At 45.3% G+C, this 20,014-nt stretch overlaps 1 protein-coding gene across 1 annotated transcript; it reads left to right on the top strand.

Moving 5' to 3' along the window:
• Positions 1 to 466: 466 nt before the first annotated feature.
• DRG1 (developmentally regulated GTP binding protein 1) lies at positions 467 to 17,866 on the top strand. Its single transcript, XM_040416469.1, is given in 14 exon segments — positions 467 to 603; positions 7,758 to 7,881; positions 8,662 to 8,777; positions 8,779 to 8,802; positions 8,804 to 8,839; positions 10,434 to 10,503; positions 10,584 to 10,753; positions 12,115 to 12,201; positions 12,203 to 12,249; positions 13,530 to 13,697; positions 16,280 to 16,284; positions 16,287 to 16,363; positions 16,365 to 16,402; positions 17,653 to 17,866. Coding segments are annotated over 14 exon segments (1,104 nt in total). The 5' UTR covers positions 467 to 561; the 3' UTR covers positions 17,753 to 17,866.
• The last annotated feature ends 2,148 nt before the right edge of the window (positions 17,867 to 20,014 follow it).

Here is a 20,014-nt window from a genome sequence, read left to right as displayed (position 1 = left end):
CCTAGGCCACGTGATCGATGACGTGATGTCTGTCGTTCTAGCAAAAGCAGAGAGATGGTCGTGACGCAGAGTCGGGAAAAAAGTCTAACGCTCTAGTTCTACTAACTGGCACAGATTTTAGGTGCAGACACCCTAGTACACTTTGGACAGTGCCTAGCCTCTGAGAGGACATCACTGCTGTATGCGGCCCCAGACACAGAAGAATGTGAATAAAATCACAATTTTTATAGCTGTGCCACAAAATATCAATATGTTTAATATTGTATTATAATTTAGTCAACAGCAAAATATCCGAATTTTAAATTCAATAAACCGTCCACAAACACAAATGAAGAAGCTGAAGTTGGTTTATTTGGCAAATGTCACGACCATGTTCCCGCTCTCACCACCTGGAGGACTCATCATAGAGAGCGGGGCTAGAAGGTCTGCTCTGTGTATGACGTAACTGCCTAAGCGTCTCGCTGGTCTTCCTTCCATCACTGCGCCTGCGCCTCTGCGTCGTGGTGCGGGCTCTGGACTTTGCCGGTTTCTCGTCGTGGCGTGAGCGGAACCGGCGCAACCATGAGCGGGACACTGGCTAAGATCGCCGAAATCGAGGCTGAGGTGATCGCTGTGGGGGGGATCGGGAGCTGTGATTGTAGCTCGCCTGACATGTGTATGCAGCAGGTTACATATGGGGGACAGGCTCTCAGTCAGTGCTAGTCTAGAGCTCTCAGTCATATATGGACACATGTCAGTGTGTGAATGGGGCTCTAACTGCAGGACATTGGAGGTTGCCCTGTCACACGCTGATTGTGGAATATAGTACAGATCACATGCCTGACTCATGTGGATGTATGCAGGGCTCTGCCTGGAAATAATGACCATCTCCGTACAGCGCTCTGGACTATGTTGCCGCTATGCAAGCCACACGTAATACATTGATAAAACTGTTTGATAGGAGTGAGTGAAGCGTGGATGAGGTTGTCAGAAATGATATGCCATTAAGGATTCTTTCACACTTGCGTTGTCCGGATCCGGCGTGTACTCCATTTGCCAGAATTACACGCCGGATCCGGAAAAACGCAAGTGAACTGAAAGCATTTGAAGACGGATCCGTCTTCAAAATGCGTTCAGTGTTACTATGGCAGCCAGGACGCTATTAAAGTCCTGGTTGCCATAGTAGGATCGGGGGAGCAGTATACTTACAGTCCGTGCGGCTCCCGGGGCGCTCCAGAATGACGTCAGAGCGTCCCATGCGCATGGATGACGTGCCCCATGCGATCACGCCCATCCATGCGCGTGGGGTGCCCTGACGTCACTCCTGGAGCGCCCGAGGGAGCCGCACGGACGAGTAAGTATATTTGCTCCCCCGCTCCCCACTACACTTTACCATGGCTGCCAGGACCTTTAGCGTCCCGGCAGCCATGGTAACCATTCAGAAAAAGCTAAATGTCGGCTCCGGCAATGCGCCGAAACGACGTTTAGCTTAAGGCCGGATCCGGATTAATGCCCTTTCAATGGGCATTAATTCCGGATCCGGCCTTGCGGCAAGTGTTCAGGATTTCTGGCCGGAGCAAAAAGCGCAGCCTGCTGCGGTATTTTCTCTGGCCAAAAAAACGTTCCGTTCCGGAACCTGAAGACATCCTGATGCATCCCTGAACGGATTTCTCTCCATTCAGAATGCATTAGGATAAAACTGATCAAGATTCTTCCGGCATAGAGCCCCGACGACGGAACTCTATGCCGGAAGAAAAGAACGCAAGTGTGAAAGGGCCCTAAGGCTACTTTCACACTTGCAGCAGAGGATTCCGGCAGGCAGTTCCGTCAATCCGGACACAAACGGATGCATTTGTCAGACGGATCTGGATGCGGATCCATCTGACAAATGCATTGAAATACTGTATCAGACTCTCCGGTGTCATCCGCAAAAACGGATCTGGTATTTTTTTTTTTAACAGATTTAAAGGTCTGCGCATGCGTGGACCGGAATAACGGATCCGTCAATGCAGCAATATTAATGCCGGATCCGGCAAGTGTTCAGGATTTTTGGCCGGAGAGAAAACTGCAGCATGCTTCAGTATTTTCTCCGTCCAAAAAACGTAATAGGGACTGAACTGATGCATCCTGAACAGATTGCTCTCCATTCAGAATGCATTAGGATAAAACTGATCAGTTTTTTTTCCGGTATTGAGCTCCTGTGACGGAACTCAATACCGGAAAACAAAAACGCTAGTGTGAAAGTACCCATCAGGCTGAAAAATGACATGCATCCATTCAGTCCAGCCCATCACCCTGCAAAGCTGATTGAGAGAAAGGCAAAAAAACCCAATGAGATAGTAGCCAATTTTCCTAATCCTAGGGGGAAAAAAATAATCTCACTGCTCTTACAGTAAAGAATCCCCTTCTACGTTTGTGTACAAACCTTCCTTCCTCTAGACCAGGGGTAAGGAACCTCCAGCACTGCAGCTGTTGCGAAAAAATACAACTCTCAGCATGCATACTTGCTCTTCTCATAACTCCCATAGAAAAGAATGAAGCATGCTGGGAACTGTAGTTTCACAACAGCTCGAGTGCTGAAGGTTGCTTACCCTGGCACTAAAGGTACAGGATGTCCACTTGTCACTGTCACAGTCCTGGGTATAAATAGCCCCTAGGACGGAACTCAATGCCGGAAAAGAATAATGCTAGTGTGAAAGTGCCCTTAGGGCTCATGCACACGGCTGTAGTTTCAGTGTGCACCCGAGCTGCATTTTTGTGTGGATTGGATGCAGACTCATTAATCTCAATGGGGCGCCAAAAAGATGTGGACAGCATATCACGTGCCGTTCACTTCCGTTCCGTGTCCCCGCAAAAAAAAGAACATCTTATTTCTTGTCCGTTTTGCAGACAAGGATAGGATAATTTTACAGAACTTAAAAAAAATAATGGCGCCATGTTTTGCGGGATCTGCGATTTGCGGACCACAAAACACTTATGGCCCCTGTGCCTGAGCCCTTAAAGAGGTTTTCCAGGACTTAGATGTTAAAGGGTTTCTACCATCAGAAATACTGTTATGTAGCTGACTGACATTAGCGATGCGCCCATGTCAGCACTACATAACAGTATGTTTTTTACTTTTCTCCCTGCAGCCGTTCTGATAAAATACACACTTTTATAATATGCTAATGAGCCTCTAGAGATGCTATGTGGGCGTAAAATCAGCAACTAGCGGCTCCGTCTACTCATCCTTTATCCCGCCCGGGTCCTCCGTTCTGCCCGCCCAGCTCCTCTTGATGTCCAAGTTCCCTGCATCGTTAAGGAAATCCCGCGCCTGCGCTGTTCACTTCTGTATTCGGCGAAGTGAGTGAAGGCCGCGCTCCTGGTGCCGGCTTCCTCACTGTGACGTAGTCGGCGCAGACACAGTGCGGAAGCCGGCACCAGGAGCGCGGCCTTCACTCACTGCGCCTGCGCCGTATACAGAAGTGAACGGCGCAGGCGCAGGATTTCCTCAACGATGCAGGGAACTTGGACATCAATCAAGAGGAGCGGGGCGGGCAGAACAGGGGACCCGGGCGGGATAAAGGGTAAGTAGACGGAGCCTCTAGGTGCTGAATCTACGCCCACATAGCACCTAGAGGCTCATTAGCATATTATAAAAGTGTGTATTTTAGCAGAACGGCTACAGGGAGAAATTTTAAAAACATACTGTTATGTAGTGCTGACATTGGCGCATCGCTATATCAGTCAGCTACATAACGGTATTTCTGATGGTAGAAACCCTTTAATTGCATGACTTTAGGCTAGGTCATCGATATCAGATTGGAGAGGCTCTGACACCCCGCACCCCCAGCAATCGGCTATTTCGAGCAGCCAAGAAAACTATACAGCGGACAGAGCTGGAAACAGAAGGCTTTGTCTTCTGTGAGTACTGCAGTTCATCTCCCAATCAAGTGGACTGCTGGGGCGTGTTGGACCTTCACTGGTCTGATGTTGGTGACCATTCCCTGTGGAAAAAGCCACCCAATATCTGAGTACGGAAAACCCATTTAAAAGAGGATCTCAGGGATTTATATACTGATGACCTATCCTCAGTATGAGTTATCATATTCAGATCGATGGTGGTATGACTCCTGGCACCCCCTCCGATCAGGGCCACCGCTTACCAAGCATAGTGCCATTCATCGTAAAGTGGCTGTGCTTGGTATTGCAGCCCAACCCCACTCATTTGAATGTACAGTATCTCACAAAAGTGAGTACACCCCTCACATTTTTGTATATATTTTATTATATAGTTTCATGCAACAACACTGCAGAAATTACACTTTGATACAATGTAAAGTAGTCGGTGTACAGCTTGTATAACAGTGTACATTTGGTGCCCTCAAAATAACTCCACACACAGCCATCAATGTCTAAACCGCTGGCAACAAAAGTGAGTACAGCCAATTAGCCATCTTCCCTCCCCGGTGTCATGTGACTCGTTAGTGTTACAAGGTCTCAGGTGTAAATGGGGAGCAGGTGTGCTACAGTTGGTGTTATCGCTCTCATACTGGTCACTGGAAGTTCAATATTTATGTAGAGCAACATGGCAAAGACCTCCCTGAGGATCTGAAAAAAAAGAATTGTTGCTCTACATAAATATGGCCTAGACCAGTGATGTCTAACCTTCGGCACTCCAGCTGTGGTGAAACTACGACTCCCAGCATGCTCCATTCATTTCTATGGAGTTCTGAGAAGAGCCAAGCAAGTGTACATCTTGAGTTGTAGTTTTACCACAGCTGGAGGTTAGCCATCACAGAACTAGGCTATAAGAAGATTGCCAAAACTCTGAACCTGAGCTGCAGCGGTTTAACAAGACAGGTTCCACTCAGAACAGGCCTCGCCATAGTCGACCAAAGAAGTTGAGTGCACGTGCTCAGCATCATATCCAGAGGTTGTCTTTTCAAAATGGACGTTTGAGTGCTGCCAGCATTGCTACAGAGGTTAAAGGGGTGGGGGGGTCAGCCTTTCAGTGCTCAGACCATACTCCACACACTGCATCAAATTAGTCTGCATGGCTGTCATCCCAGAAGGAAGCCTCCTCTAAAGATGATGCACAAGAATGCCCACAAGACAAGCAGACTAACGACATGGATTACTGGAACCATGTCCTGTGGTCTGATGAGACCCAAGTTAAACTTATTTGGTTCAGATGGTGTCAAGTGTGTGTGGTGACAACCAGGTGAGGAGTACAAAGACAAGTGTCTCTTCCCTACAGTCAAGCATGGTGGTGGAGTGTCATGGTTTGGGGCTGCATGAGTCCTCCCGGCTGTGGCGAGCTACAGTTCATTAACGGGAACCTGTCACCGGGATTTTGTGTATAGAGCTGAGCACATGGGTTGCTAGATGGCCGCTAGCACATCCATAATATCCAGTCCCCATAGCTGATTGGATACATATGCAAATTAACCTGAGATGACTCCTGTCCCTGACTCATCTCACATACAGGACACATCTCAGGGTAATTTGCATATGTATCAAATCGGTTTTTTTACACCATAAAAGCACACAGAGCTATGGGGACTGGGTATTGCGGATGTGCTAGCGGCCATCTAGCAACCCATGTCCTCAGCTCTATACACAAAATCCCGGTGACAGGTTCCCTTTAAGGGAACCATGAATGCCAACCTGTACCGTGACATACTGAAGCTGAGCATGATTCCCCCCCCCTCCCTTCGGAAACTGGGCCGCAGGGCAGTATTCCAACATGACTACCACCGCCTTGCTAAAGAAACTGACGTTAAGGGTGCTGACTGGCCAAGCATGTGTCCAGACCTAAATCCTATTGAGCATCTGTGGGGCATCCTCAAACGGAAGGTGGAGGAGCGCAAGGTCTTTAATATCCACCAGCTATGTGATGTCGTCATGGAGGAGTGGAAGGGGATTCCAATGGCAACCTGTGAAGCTCTAGTCAACTCCATACCTATGCTGGAAAATAATGGTGGCCACACAAAATATTGACACTTTGGCACAATTTGGCCATTTTCACTTAGGGGTGTACTCAATTTTGTTGCCAGCGGTTTAGACATTAAAGAGGACCTTTCACCATAATAAAACCTCTAAACTAACTATACAGACGTGTAGACCGGCGCCCAGGGATCTCCCTGCACTTACTGTTATACCTGGGCGCCGCTCCGTTCGCCCGGTATAGGCTCCGGTATCTTCATAGTTAGGCTCCACCCAGGGGAACCTCCAGGCGTCTCATTCTCCCATGCTGTAGCGCTGGCCAATCGCAGCGCTCAGCTCATAGCCTGAGAGGTTTTTTTTTCTCTCAGGCTATGAGCTGAGCGCTGCGATTGGCCAGCGCTACAGCATGGGAGAAGGAGACGCCGTCAGGCTCCACCCAGGGGAACCTAACTATGAAGATACCGGAGGCTATAACCGGAGAACGGAGCGGCGCCCGGGGATAACAGTAAGTGCAGGGGGATCCCTGGGCGCCGCTCTACACGTCTGTATAGTCAGTTTAGAGGTTTTATTATGGTGAAAAGTCCTCTTTAATGGCTGTGTGAGTTATTTTAAGGACACACCAAATTTACACTGTTATACAAGCTGTACACTGACTACTTCACATTGTATCAAAGTGTCATATCTTCTGTGTTGTCCCATGAAAAGATAGAATAAAATATTTACAAAAATGTGAGGGGTGTACTAGCTGACCAATGAACATTGTGCTACATGGTCTGGAAGAAGACTAAGCATTCACGGAGCGACATGGCCGACATGGCGACTTCTGGAACCCCCACCAATCTGATATTGATGACCTATCCTGAGGATAGGCCATCAATACATAAATCCCAGAAATGGTAGTGAAAAGTGCAGTAGTTTCACTTCGCATGAAATCGGGTTGCTACTTTTATTTAGTTAAAAATTCTCAAAAAAATTGAATTCTCTATTTTTGCTAAAGACGAATCATTCCTATTGCATTGCACAGTTAGGACAACAAATGGGGGGGGGGGGGGGGGGGTTTATCTTATCGGCAGAAGGTGCAGCACAGGCAACTAGAGTGATACTGCCAGTCAATGAGAACATAAGATTTTTACAGATCAACCAGATTAGGCCATGAATAACGGTTGCAAATTAACTACTCCCTATAGATGGTGTAAGCTTAGACAGACTGCCTAGACCTGCAGCACATTTATCACAGGGGCTCCGGCTGGAGGATACATGTGGTGCAGGGAGAGACACGTTTCTCTGACTGTACCAACTACTGGTTGGCTTACTTTGGGACAGATTTTTATGCCAGAATTGTGGCACAAAAGACACTTATTAGGCCACACTCATTTCCACTAAGCCCACCCCTTTTATTATTCAGGAAAAAAAATTGTAGAAACCCTAGTTGTTCCACTTTTTAGACAGATTCTAGGTAAAACACATTCCTAAATCTTGGCCAGATCGTGGTTCGTGCACACTACCTTATTTTTGGTCCATGTCCGAATCAGTTTTTTTCGTATTCAGACTCTCATTCATTTCTATGTAAATCCATGTGCGGTCCACATCCATACAGCCGTATGTTCGTCCTGCAAAAACAAAATTAGAACATGTCCTATTCTTCTGCGTTTTTGTGTATTTTTTTTTTTTTTTTTACAATAGGTTCAGGACGAGAACAGTACAGGTCAAACACGGCCATTATCCTTGTTTTGTGGATCTGTGGTTTGTGGACTACAAAAATCAGGCCTTACTCATTGGATTCTTATGGTTGCCGCTTTGAGTGCCAGTCACATTTATTTATGGAAAAAATGTTGCGCTATGCTTTGCAGATGGCCCGGACCCAGAAAAATAAAGCTACTGCACATCATCTTGGTCTACTGAAAGCCCGCTTAGCTAAGCTGCGACGTGAACTCATTACCCCAAAAGGTGGTGGAGGTGGAGGACCTGGGGAAGGTAGGTGTACCTCTGAGCACTGAGAGTCAGTACTGCTTGTTTTTCCACGTGTGTTCCAGAATCAAATTGCCTTGGTTTCCTGAAATAACACAAGTTAACGTGACCATACACCTTCAGTAGGTATCGGCAGAAAACCCATTCAGCCAACAGCTGTCTTTCCCGGATCCCCTATACACGCCCACACTGGTTCTACTGACGACTCTCTCCAGACTCCCCCATACACATGAAAGCTCAGTTTGGCTGATGGCTGTCTCCCCTGGTTGCCCCTAGCTGCCATAAAACTCCCTTTAGAAATCGGGTTGGGAGTGAGAGCTGTAGGTTTTTGCAGTTCCCACTGGGACCCCTTTCTAACAGCTGTAACTCTGGTTATATGGCAGCTAGTACTGGAATCCTGGTCTTGTTTTCTAAAGCTTACATCTTCAGCAGCTATAGCTCTACAGTATGAGAATGAGTGTTGCTATTGTGATCGCTCATCCAGCTGCCATTGTTTCTGGGCAGCAGATTGCTGTTTAGACTGCACGGATCTGCTGTCTAGAAAACGATAATTTTAGGTGCTGCACGAAGCAACAGGATCCCCCAATGAACAGCGTTTTGCTCGTTTATCGGAGTGATCAGTGGCACATTTACACGGGCAGACTATCTGGAACGAACGTTCGTTCCTGATAACCTGCCCAATTATTGCCCCATGTAAATCCAGCTTTATATAAAAAACTTTTAATTAGAAGCTTGTGTACATATGTAGGACATACAGGTGATTTGATTGTGGATTTTCTGTTGTAGGCTTTGATGTTGCAAAGACCGGGGATGCTCGCATTGGATTTGTGGGATTTCCATCTGTAGGGAAGTCAACACTTCTCAGCAACCTGGCTGGTGTTTATTCAGAAGTGGCAGCCTATGGAGTTCACCACACTGACCACTGTTGCCTGGAGTTGTGAGATACAAGGGGGCCAAAATTCAGGTAAATATGTTGTCATATGGTCATTAAGCCATAAGTCCTATCTATATTGGATTAGCTTTGTGTTTTGTTTGTGAGGAAAGCACATATGCATGTTTCCTTTTATCGTTGCTGCCCACTTAAATTAAATGGAATTTAAATGAAATATAAAAAATAAGTTGGTCCTGACTGAAGGCTTTCCGCCTCCTAAAGCCTTATTCGCACGTCCGTGTTTTGGTCAGTAATTTCCATTAGTGATTGTGAGCCTCCACAGACATAAGGGAAAGATCTGCACCTGTTCCGCGCCTAAAGCCGCACCTGGTTTTTGCTCTAAATCACTCATGGAATCACTGGCCTGTGTAAATGAGGCATAATGGGTATCGTTTTGCATGTAGAAGCCTTGGGAAATTAGGAGGAAATGTTTAGAGCCTGTGCCATGTAAGGCTAGGCTCACTTCACATTTTAGCCCTTAGGCTGGGTTCACATTGCGTTTTAGCCCTCTGCAGGGCTTTCCGTTGGGGTTACATGTCTGAATACCCGATGTACACTACGATGGGCACAAGGGTATGTTCACATTAGTGGTGAAAACTGGGTTCAAAGGACTCCTCTTGGGACTCTGTTTTACCTGCTTTGTTTCTTTCTCACTAGATAGAATAACACAGTCTACCACTTTAGGCTACTTTCATGGACGGATCTGTTCAGATAATACAACCGTCTGCATCCGTTCAGAATGGATCCGTCTTAAACACCATTGAAAGTCAATGGAGGACGGATCCGTTTTCTATTGTGCCGGATTGTCAGTGAAAACTGATCCTTCCCCATTGACTTACATTGTTTGGCTCAGTTTCATCAAACGGACACCAAAACGCTGCAAGCAGCGTTTTGGTGTCCGCCTCCAGCGCGGAATAGAGACTGAACTGATTCATTCTGAGCGGATCCTTTTCCATTCAGAAGCATTAGAATGCCAAACAGATCAGTTTTGGACGCTTATGAAGAGCCCCTGAACGGATCTCACAAATGGAAAGCCAAAACGCCAGTGTGAAAGTAGACTAATTCTGCTCTGCAAAAAAAGCCCCCAAAAAACAAATGGAAAACTGGTAAAGCGGCGTTCAAAGATGAATCCTTTGAACCCTGCTTGCCCCATTTAAGTGAATTTAACAGTCATGGTACACATTCGAATATTGTCTTTGGGGTTTATTCAGATGTATACCCCCCAATAGAAACTCTGCTGAGGACTAAGACTCAATGTGAACCCAGCCTTGGCAGATCTGTTTAACAGATACCAAAACCAGAAGACGTCTTTGTATAATGGTCGGCCACCACCAAGCGCGCTCCCCCATAGAAGTGAATGGGTGCGTAATGACTGGCCACACGCTCCATTCACTTCTATTAGCCCGACGGAAATCGCTGAGCCGAGCCCGACCTTGGCTATTTTCAGCGGCCTCATAGAAAATTAAGGGAGGGCGCATGCGCTGTGTGCCTTCCATAGACAATGGGGGCATAGCTGTTTGGCTATTTATCCATCTATTTGTTTTTATGAATATTGCACTTTTTTTTTTTTTTTCAATAAATTGTTTCCTTTTCATAAATGACATCTTATGTATTTGTTTTCTACCAGTTGCTTGACCTTCCTGGAATCATTGAGGGAGCCAAGGATGGAAAAGGCAGAGGTCGCCAAGTAATTGCTGGTAAGTCGGTATTTCCTGATTATGCATATTACTACAATGCTAACTTTGTTTTTTTAATATCATTTGCGTTACACCTACAGTGGCCCGCACATGCAATTTAATCCTTATTGTCTTGGATGTATTGAAACCTTTGGGGCACAAAAAGATAATTGAAAATGAACTGGAGGGCTTTGGTATCCGATTGAACAAGCAACCACCCAACATTGGATACAAGAAAAAAGACAAAGGTGGCATTAATCTTACTGCCACGGTGAGTTGTGTGGTAAACCAGTATTTAGTATGTTGTGATATTTCAGTACAGGTTCATAAAGGACAAGCTAGGCATTTCTACAATGGGCCGCCCGTTCCACACAGGCGGGCTTCATTTTTTGCAGATCCGCGGTTTGCGGACTGCAAAAAACGGCACGGTCGTGTGCATGAGGCCTAATAAGTCTCAGGTTCTAGTAAATTGGTAAATGACTATTGGTAAATTGTTGTCACTCATGTCAACATGGCTCTCTTGAGGAAGGCTTTGTGCAGGCAAGATACCTGCGTCAGTAAGTCTTATGGCCCCTTTTACAACAAGCGAGTTCCGTTCATCTATCACGGCATTGCACTCGCACTGAACCCTGACCATTTCAATGGGTCTGTGTACTTTCTGCGTTGTGGTGAAAAACGGCATCATGTTCTATATTCTGTGTTTTTCACGCAGCCCTGGCCCCATAGAAGTGAATGGGCCATCAGTACAAAAAAACGCTTAGCACCTGCACTTGCTTGCGGATGCTGCTTTTTTCACGCGCAGTGACAAAACGCATCAAAACCCATTGCACCGTCGCGGAAAAAAACTGAACGCAATCGCAGACAAAACTGACTGAACTTGCTTGCAAAATGGTGCAAGTTTCACTGAACGCATCCGGAGCAAATCTGTCACGCTCATGTGAAAGAGGCCTTAGAAGATACATTTCTGTGTGAACCTTAAAGGGGTTATCCCACAACTAATGTAAAAAATGAAAATCATACATGTATAGGACATGACGACCTCTTTCTAACAAAGCTAGAACCAGCCCTGTACCTCACATGGATCCAGAGATCTCCTCATTCATTGCTCTGATAGATTTATATCAAGCTGACAGCTCAAGGGGCGTGTCTGTTCTCTCCCTATCACAACTCAGGGGAGTGTCTTTTCTGCTGCAGCTCAGGGGGCGTGTCTGTTCTCTCCCTATCACAGCTCAGGGGGAGTGTCTTTTATGCTGCAGCTCAGGGGGCGTGTCTGTTCTCTCCCTATCACAACTCAGGGGAGTGTCTTTTCTGCTGCAGCTCAGGGGGCGTGTCTGTTCTCTCCCTATCACAGCTTAGGAGGCAGTTGAAAGATGAAACTGAGCATGTGCGGCCTTATGAGCCGGTCAAAGAAATAAGAAATTAAATTGTGCTATACAGATACATTTTATTGAATAACTCATTGGCTATACAACATTTTTAATTACATGCAATTACAAAAGCTATTCAGATCCAGGCTGCTGGTTTGAAAACTTGTAGACTATTGTTTGTGGGGACAGCTCCTTTAACTGAATAAAGCCTGTACACTGTACCGTATAATTTGGATGTTATATGAGATTGTTCTTCCATTTTCAGTGTGCTCAGAGTGAGCTGGACTTGGAGACGGTTGAAAGAGTATCCTGGCGGAGTACCAAAATTCATAATGCAGATATTACCATGCGCAGGTGATGTTACAGCTGATGATCTTATTGATGTTGTTGAAGGAAATAGGTATTTAATCTCTCTAAGTGGATTGTGATCTTATTGGGGAAGATCTGCAAAGGTAAATGTGCCAGATTTGTTATGTTGTACACTCTAGCCCACTTTTACTATTCTGAATTCTGGCATAAGATCCACCCTCGCCTAATCTACTAAGGGAAGAGGGCTTTTAAAGGAAAATTGGCGTGGCTTTGCTGGAAGTAGGTGTAGCTTAATACACAACATTTTGCACCAAAAGTCTGTTGCAAATAAACTGACCAAAAGTTGGCATAAAGTTTAACTAGACAGGTTGAAGGTCCACCAGATTTATCATCCAGCCACTGTGTGTGGATTTTTAGGGTTTCTGCTGGGGTCCGTTCACACAGCGGAATTTGCGGGTGGAATTTTGGCTTGGACACTGCAGCATTCAAAGTAAATAACCGTGGCAGAAACGCGGCGGATTTTAACAGCATCAAATCCGCTGTGCTGAACTTGGCATTTAGGCCTAGTTCACACCTCAGTGATTGAGCCAAAACCAGGAGTGGAGCCTACAGAGAGATAAGGTGTAATGGAAAAATCTGCACCTGTTCTGTGTTTTTGACTCGCTTATGGTGCATTTAGACCAGCAGATTATCTGACCAATTTCTGTCTAGTCAGACCAGTAGTTGGTGTGATCTGACCAATAATTGGTCAGATAATCTGTTGGTGTAAATGCACCCTTAGTTTTGGTTTACAATCGCTGACCAAATTACTGAAGAGTGAACTAGGCCTTAGACTTGCACTGGTACCGGCTGTGTGCATTCCGCATTTTGCGGAACGACCAGCCACTAATAGAACAGTCCTACCCTTGTCCGTAATGCGGACAAATAGGACATGTTCTATTTTTTGAGGAACAGACACGGAATGCACACAGAGTCATTTCCGTTTTTTTGGGCCTAATTGAATGGTTGTGCATACGGGCCACAAAAAAATTGCACAGACATGGGGGGAAAAAATGGCTGACAATCGCTGATCAAACACTGACTGTGTGAAACCAGACTAGTAAATCTGCCCCCACTGTACTCTCTAGACAATTTTGGAAAGGGTCTATAAAAGGGGTGTAGCTTACAGTATGGGTCTAAAGTATGGCAGGGAAAGTCGATCAGCAAAATACGCCAGAATCCGTCATAACAGTGTGAGCCACTGTGATAAATATGGCACTTCCATACCTGATTGGTCTAGATTCTAAGCTGTCCAAATCTTAAGATCATAATAAATCTCCCTGTAGTGTAATAAACTGTATCTTTCTGTTCTATTCAATCTGTTTCTTTCAGAGTCTACATACCTTGCATCTATTGTATTGAATAAGATTGACCGATCTCAATCGAAGAATTAGATGTCATTTACAAAGTGCCACACTGTGTTACCATCTCTGCCCATCACCGCTGGAACTTCGATGATCTCTTAGAAAAGATATGGGATTACTTACGATTGTTCGACATGTAAGTAAGGATTAAAGATGCAGAGAATCAAAAAAAAAATATTTTTCCTTTTTTTTTCTGCCCCACTATCTAAGAGCTATCATTTCTACTTTTCTGTTCTAGACCAAATATGACACTTTATTTTTATCCTGTAAAAATACAAGATATTTTTCACCCTATAAGACGCAACTAGGTTTTAGAGGAGGAGAATAAGAAAACTAAATAATTTTATAGTCTAGACCTCAAATCAGACCAGCAATCAGGCCCCCAATCAGACGTCATCTCACAGCCCCATCGGAACCCCAATGTTAATAAGACTCTCAATCAGACTTTAGATCAGACCCAACACTTGGACCTCATCTCAGAGCCCCAATGTGAATGACCCACAATCAGACCTCGGCTCAAGAGCTCCAATATAAATAAGACCCCCCTCCCCCCCCCCCCCCCCATTCAGACATCAGAAGAGTCCCCCATGCCTCCAGCCATATATCAGCCCCCAGCCTCGTAGCAAATAAAATAAAGAAATTGCCTGTCCTGCTCCAGACGCTGCCATCCTTACCTCTCTTTCTTTCCTGCCGGGGCTGTGCCCCGACGTGCACAGCATGAGGTCACAGAGCGCCCGCACGCTGTGTGCATCCACAGCACAGCCGAGGACCAGGATGCGATCAGTACAGAGCCTGGGGATGCTGCTGCATTCAACCTTTTCCCAGTCCTCCAGTACTGAAGAGTGTTTCCTAATGGAACGTGCCTCATTAGTATTCACCCCATAAGACGCAGTGACATATTTCCCCCACTTTGGGGGGGGGGGGGGGGGATAGCGCTCTTATCGGTGGTGCAAAATATGGTACATTTAAATTGCCATATCATTGTGTTGGGTAATATATTTTGTGGGTGAAAAAAAAGAAACCATTTTGCCAGTCTGTTTTTTGAGGTTTTTAGGCGTTCCTTAAGTGCTAAAAACTTATGTGACTTCCTTATTCTGTTTATCAGTATGATACCACTTATTTCTATTTTTTTGGAGGGGGAGAAGTGACTGACCAAATACAAAAGGCTCCATTTGTCCGCTTTTTCCATTTTTTTTCTTCTTCAATTTTTTTTTCACATTATGGCATTAGTACTTTGGACATTTTCAGATGTGGCAATACAAATTACCATATTTTTCGGACTATAAGATGCACTTTTTTAGGTAGAAAAATTGTTGTTAAAAAGTCCCTGCATCTTATAGACAGAAGGCAGAGCTCTGGACTGCTCTGCTCTGCCCTCCACTCCCCTTTCCTGTCCTGCTCTACGCTCCTTGTGTGAGCAGAAAAGCATGAAGGAGAGGAGGGGGGAGGCCGTTAAAGCCAGCGATAGATCATACGCTGCGGTGTGTGCTCTGAGCAGCTTGGACTTCTTCAAAGGAAGATATCTCCCGTATAAAAGCACCAGTGAAGTTTTAATTAGTAGGACATTTTTTTTGGGGGGTGGGGGGGAAGGAGTAATTAGAATTTTCATATTTTGAGTGGCGGAGGATATATATATATATATGTGTATACCCTTGTGGACTTGAGCTGCTATACACTTTGATCATTTCTGCATTAGACTTGCAGTAATATACTATACAGTGTATGGGAATTCTCCACACTGCAGTTTGCTTCGGGGGCTTCATAGGGCCCCAGGCTGCCGTAGCAACTGATCGGAGTCCTGTGATTTTTGAGGCTCCGATTGGAGGACTAAGGGAACCCCTTCCTCTATGTCTAACCACTCTGATGCCGCAGTCCACTACGTAAACACTGCATTTGAGGGGTTTAAATGACCAGGATTGGCCTTTCTCGGTCGTTTGCTGCCAGCTGCATTATAAAGTTGCCACCCCACTGTGTTTTGGAGCAAGCTCCTCTCATGAGCCTGCTCCATACATACTCTCTGCACGTGTGACAGATATCAGTCCTATAGAGCGAAGGGGTTGAACTTATAGTCTTGTCTGCAGGCATGTTATAGAGCAGAGTTTTATTGGAAAAGATTCAGTGTAACTTGTGTTTTATTCATTTTAAATCCTTGTTCTTTTTATTCTTAGGCGTTTAATGGGTGGTCCCACTCAGTTAGTGAATAGGGCCAACCCACTGGACTACTACACATTGAAAAAGCAGGGATTTAAAGGGTAGCCACCTTTTGTGAAAAAAAAAAAAAAAATGATCACAGCACTCTGCCTCTGCAGGTTTCATAGGCTCTGCGCAGCTTTTTGATCGTTTGGAGTATAGATCACATGTACTTTTTATGGATCCGTAGATCACATGCTCGGAAAAGAGAAACCGGGCCTATGAAAGCCACAGGGGTAGAGCTCTCTGAGCAGCACTTCTGCACCTTTGTTCAATAATGGTTTAGTTGCCCTTTAAAAAAAGTTAATTAGAAGTTTTACTGAAACTTTTCCCCTAAATCAATATGTCAATTCTGCTCAGCTCCTCCTGCTCTCTAACATGCTGCCTGCAGACTGCATTGCATTTCATGGTGACAGGTTTGCTTTAATGTATGATAAAGTGGTTTGATTGCTGAGTAGTAATGTATAATATGTATAATAATGCCTTACTCCCCACCAAAGATGATAATGTACTTATTTTTGTCTCTAGCTACACTAACCAAAGGGTCAGTTGCCTGATTACACTTCACCAGTTGTGCTTCCTGACTGTCATACAGCAGTTGAAGACTTTTGCACAAAAAATTCACAAAAACCTCATCAAAGAATTCAAGTAGTGAGTATCTTGCACATCTGATTTGAAGAATATTTTTTTACGTATGTGCTTTCAAATACAGTTGAGGTCACTACTATAGGCACCCTTGATTGTTTAGTATAAAAAAGTCAATATCCTCAAATAAGTGGATATGTACTAACTCTGTATCATTAGAAATTCTATTTAAATAGCATGTCCAAATACATTTAACACAAAAGTTACCCTGTCATATACATGCAGTCATTTCCACAGTATGTGACAAGAACAGTTTAGTCTGACTTTTTCCCCCCCCTTTGTCCGGCATTGTTTTCAATGTTGTATTCCTTTGTCTTGCAATTTTTATTTTATTTTAGGAGATATTTTACATGGTGTACTTAATATTCAGAGGTGCCAATAATGTTGACCACAATTGTAATTGCAAACGATTTCCTGTACAGACTGGCCTACATTTATCAGTTAAACGTGAACCTATTTTTCTACCGTATTTCACTCCACAGTTATGCTGTGAGACACATCTATGAACCATTTGCGCCATGCACAAGAGTTTCTAAAAAGTGGGAGTGGCTTGCTGTTTGATCAAGATTTAGACTACTTTCCCATATGCGTTTTTGCCTGAATCGTCAGGGATCAGCAAAAACGCTTCCGTTACGATAATACAACCGGCTGAATCCGTTCTGAATGGATCCGGTTGTATTATCTTTAAAATAGCCATGACTGATCCATCATGAACGCCATTGAAAGCCAATGGGGGGACTGATCCGTTTTCTATTGGGATGGATAAAACGGATCCAGCACCATTGACTTTCATTGTGTGTCACAAAGCTAGAGCGCCGCAATCTCGCGATGCGCTAGCTACCACATCCGCAGTTCGTTCCCTGAGGCTGATGCCAGCACAGGGAAGGAACACTATGCCGATACTGCGCATGCGCTAGCTCGCGCATCGCGAGATTACGGTGCTCTAGCTTTGTGACGTCGGGGAGCAAGGAGGAGATTCGGAGGATGCGGGGTGGTGCTGGGCTTCTTCACAGTGGGCGTGGCTGGGCTCCGGAAAAGATAGATTAGATAGATAGAAAATTAGACATAGCTGTCTGCCTGTTCCTTCTCCACGGGATGCAGCCTGCCCTTAATGGCATGTCATTCATTGTAAAAGGAGCCATACTGGTAAATGTTGTAATACAAATGTATTGCTGTATATGTGCACATTATTCATGAAGTGCACTATGACTTCAGGATATTCTGTGATTACTTTTTTGTCTTTCCCCTGCTCACAGTGCATTGGTTTGGGGTGCTTCTGTTAAACACAATCCACAAAAAGTTGGTAAAGATCACGTAATGGAAGATGAAGACGTCATTCAAATAGTAAAGAAGTGATCAATGTAAGACTGCCTTGTCACATAGAGCACCCTGGCACCGTATTTCTGCAAGTAACTGTTCACCCTTCTGTAAATATCTTATTCAAAGTGTCAATAAAATACTGCTTCAGTATCCCTTCATTAGAGTGCTTTATTAGTGGTGGTGGTGATGTAAGAGAACAGATATATGAATGTGTTTATTTAGCAAGGTTTTTCACTTTCCTTCATGCTTATTCCCATTGCACATAAAAAACACCTTCCTTTGCAATGCAGAGGGTGAAAGCAGTTGCAACACTACATTTAACTCAGTGCAGATTTTGCACACCAAAATACATCGCGGTTGCATGTATTCTGAGGCTACATTCAGCCAACAGAGAACAACGGTAGCCTATGGGGTTATTTACGTCTCGTGAATAACGTCCGTCAAAAAATAGGGCATGTCCTATTTTGTCCATTTTCTAATGTAAAATAAAGGCCATTAAAAATGTGTGTGAATGTAGCCTAAGGGTTCTTTCACAGGAACGTGTTCAGTCTGGAAATTGCGCTCCGTGTGTAAGCGTGATTCCCTGTTCTGGACTTGCAGGAGCTGATTTATAATGCTATGTGCCTCTGCATGACCTTCCTTCTAAAGGATCATACTGACATGAAGCTGTTACTAGGATCCTGTAGCAATAAGGTCATGTAGGGACACATAGCATTATAAATCAGTGTAAAGCCTCATTCACATGTCAGTGTTTTGGTCAGTGATTTCTATCAGTGACTGTGAGCCAAAACCAGGAGTGAAGCCTCCACAGACATAAGATATAAAAGGCAGTGAAGGCGAACATTTTACAGACAGAGTGCCCAAACTGCAAACCAAAACCCACTTATTTATCGCAAAGTGCCAACACGGCAATTTAACCTGAATACTGGCGAAGTTAAAATGAATACCCCTATTGGTGCCTACTAGTGTTAAAAAAATCCCGTTAGTGTTCCCCAGTAGTGGCCCCCAGTATTAATAAGACCCCCCCCCCCCCCATTAGTGGCCCCAATATTAATAATGCCCTGTTAGTGGCTCCCAGTATTAAAAAGGGATTATCTAATACTATAAATTACCCCCCATAAGCTGGGCCCCTCACAGGAAATATACTTACCCCTCTCCCCTGCTGCTTCTCCCTATGCTCCGATTAAAACATCTGGTGTCGGGGGGGGGGGTGAGAACCAATGGCAGACGGGGACAAGCCTCTCTAGCGTCAGGAGGCTAGTCCCCGTCCGCAATTGGCTGCTCCCGCCCCCACCCGACACCGGATGTTTTGCAGGGACCAGGAGTGGCGCAGGGTAAATATATTTCCTGTGAAGAGGGAAGGGGGGGGGGGGGGCGCTTAATAGTATTGAATAACCCCTTTAATGAGGCCCCCGTTAGTGGCCCTCAGTATTGATGAGGCCATACCGTCTAAAACGGAGGATCACACACGTGCAGGGGCGGATTGGCCATAGACCTTACAGGGAAATTTCCCGGTGGGCCGATGCCCAAGGGGCCGTCGGAGCCATACTCATGGCCGGCCACTGGAAATTTTTTGGGGCAGTTTTTTGTGAAGGACTGTGGTATTTGGCTCTGGGGTGGTAATGTACTACAATATGGCATTGCTGGCCCTGTCCTCAATTTGGATCCAACTAGAGAACAGGGCCACTTTTTTTAATTTTTTCCTGGGCCACTTTAAGTTCCCAATCCGCCCTTGAGAGCATGATTTCCAGACTTCACACGCTCGTGTGAAAGAGCCCTAAGGGTTTCATCACACACTGCAGAGGAGCAGGAATTTTTAAACCGCTGCACGCCCTTTATTTCTCGTTCATTCCATTGGGGGACACAGACCATGGGTATAGCTTAGAGATATTACTAGGAGGGACACTATGCAAAAAAAAAGAAGCTCCTCCTCCTCGGGCTATACCCCCAGACACCTCCAGGAGAACCCCAGTCTTTGCTTAGTGTCCGTCCAAGGAGGTTGACTCTTACTCTTCTCCTGTTTGTTATTTTCTGTTTTCAGATGGGGACGCAGGTCAGCATTGCGCTTTCCTGGCCCCTGTGGAGTGTCTGCCACTGTCTTCTGAAGGTTCCTGGCTACCTCCCATTCCCCCACAGAAGAAAAGTGGATCCAGGCTCGACATGTAAGCTCTGGCATCCCACCAGCTGCTGGGACACCTGCTGCCTACCCTCCCCAGAGCACTGCCCTCCCTTGGAGTCAGATGTCTGAAGAGGTGACTCCCTGCTGGTCTGGACATCGAGGGAGCATGCTGAGCAGAT

This window comes from Bufo bufo, chromosome 2, assembly GCF_905171765.1.
Source record: "Bufo bufo chromosome 2, aBufBuf1.1, whole genome shotgun sequence".
Taxonomy (NCBI): domain Eukaryota; kingdom Metazoa; phylum Chordata; class Amphibia; order Anura; family Bufonidae; genus Bufo; species Bufo bufo.
The sequence above is the reverse complement of the archived record's forward strand: the minus strand, read 5'-3'. Positions and strand labels throughout refer to the sequence as shown.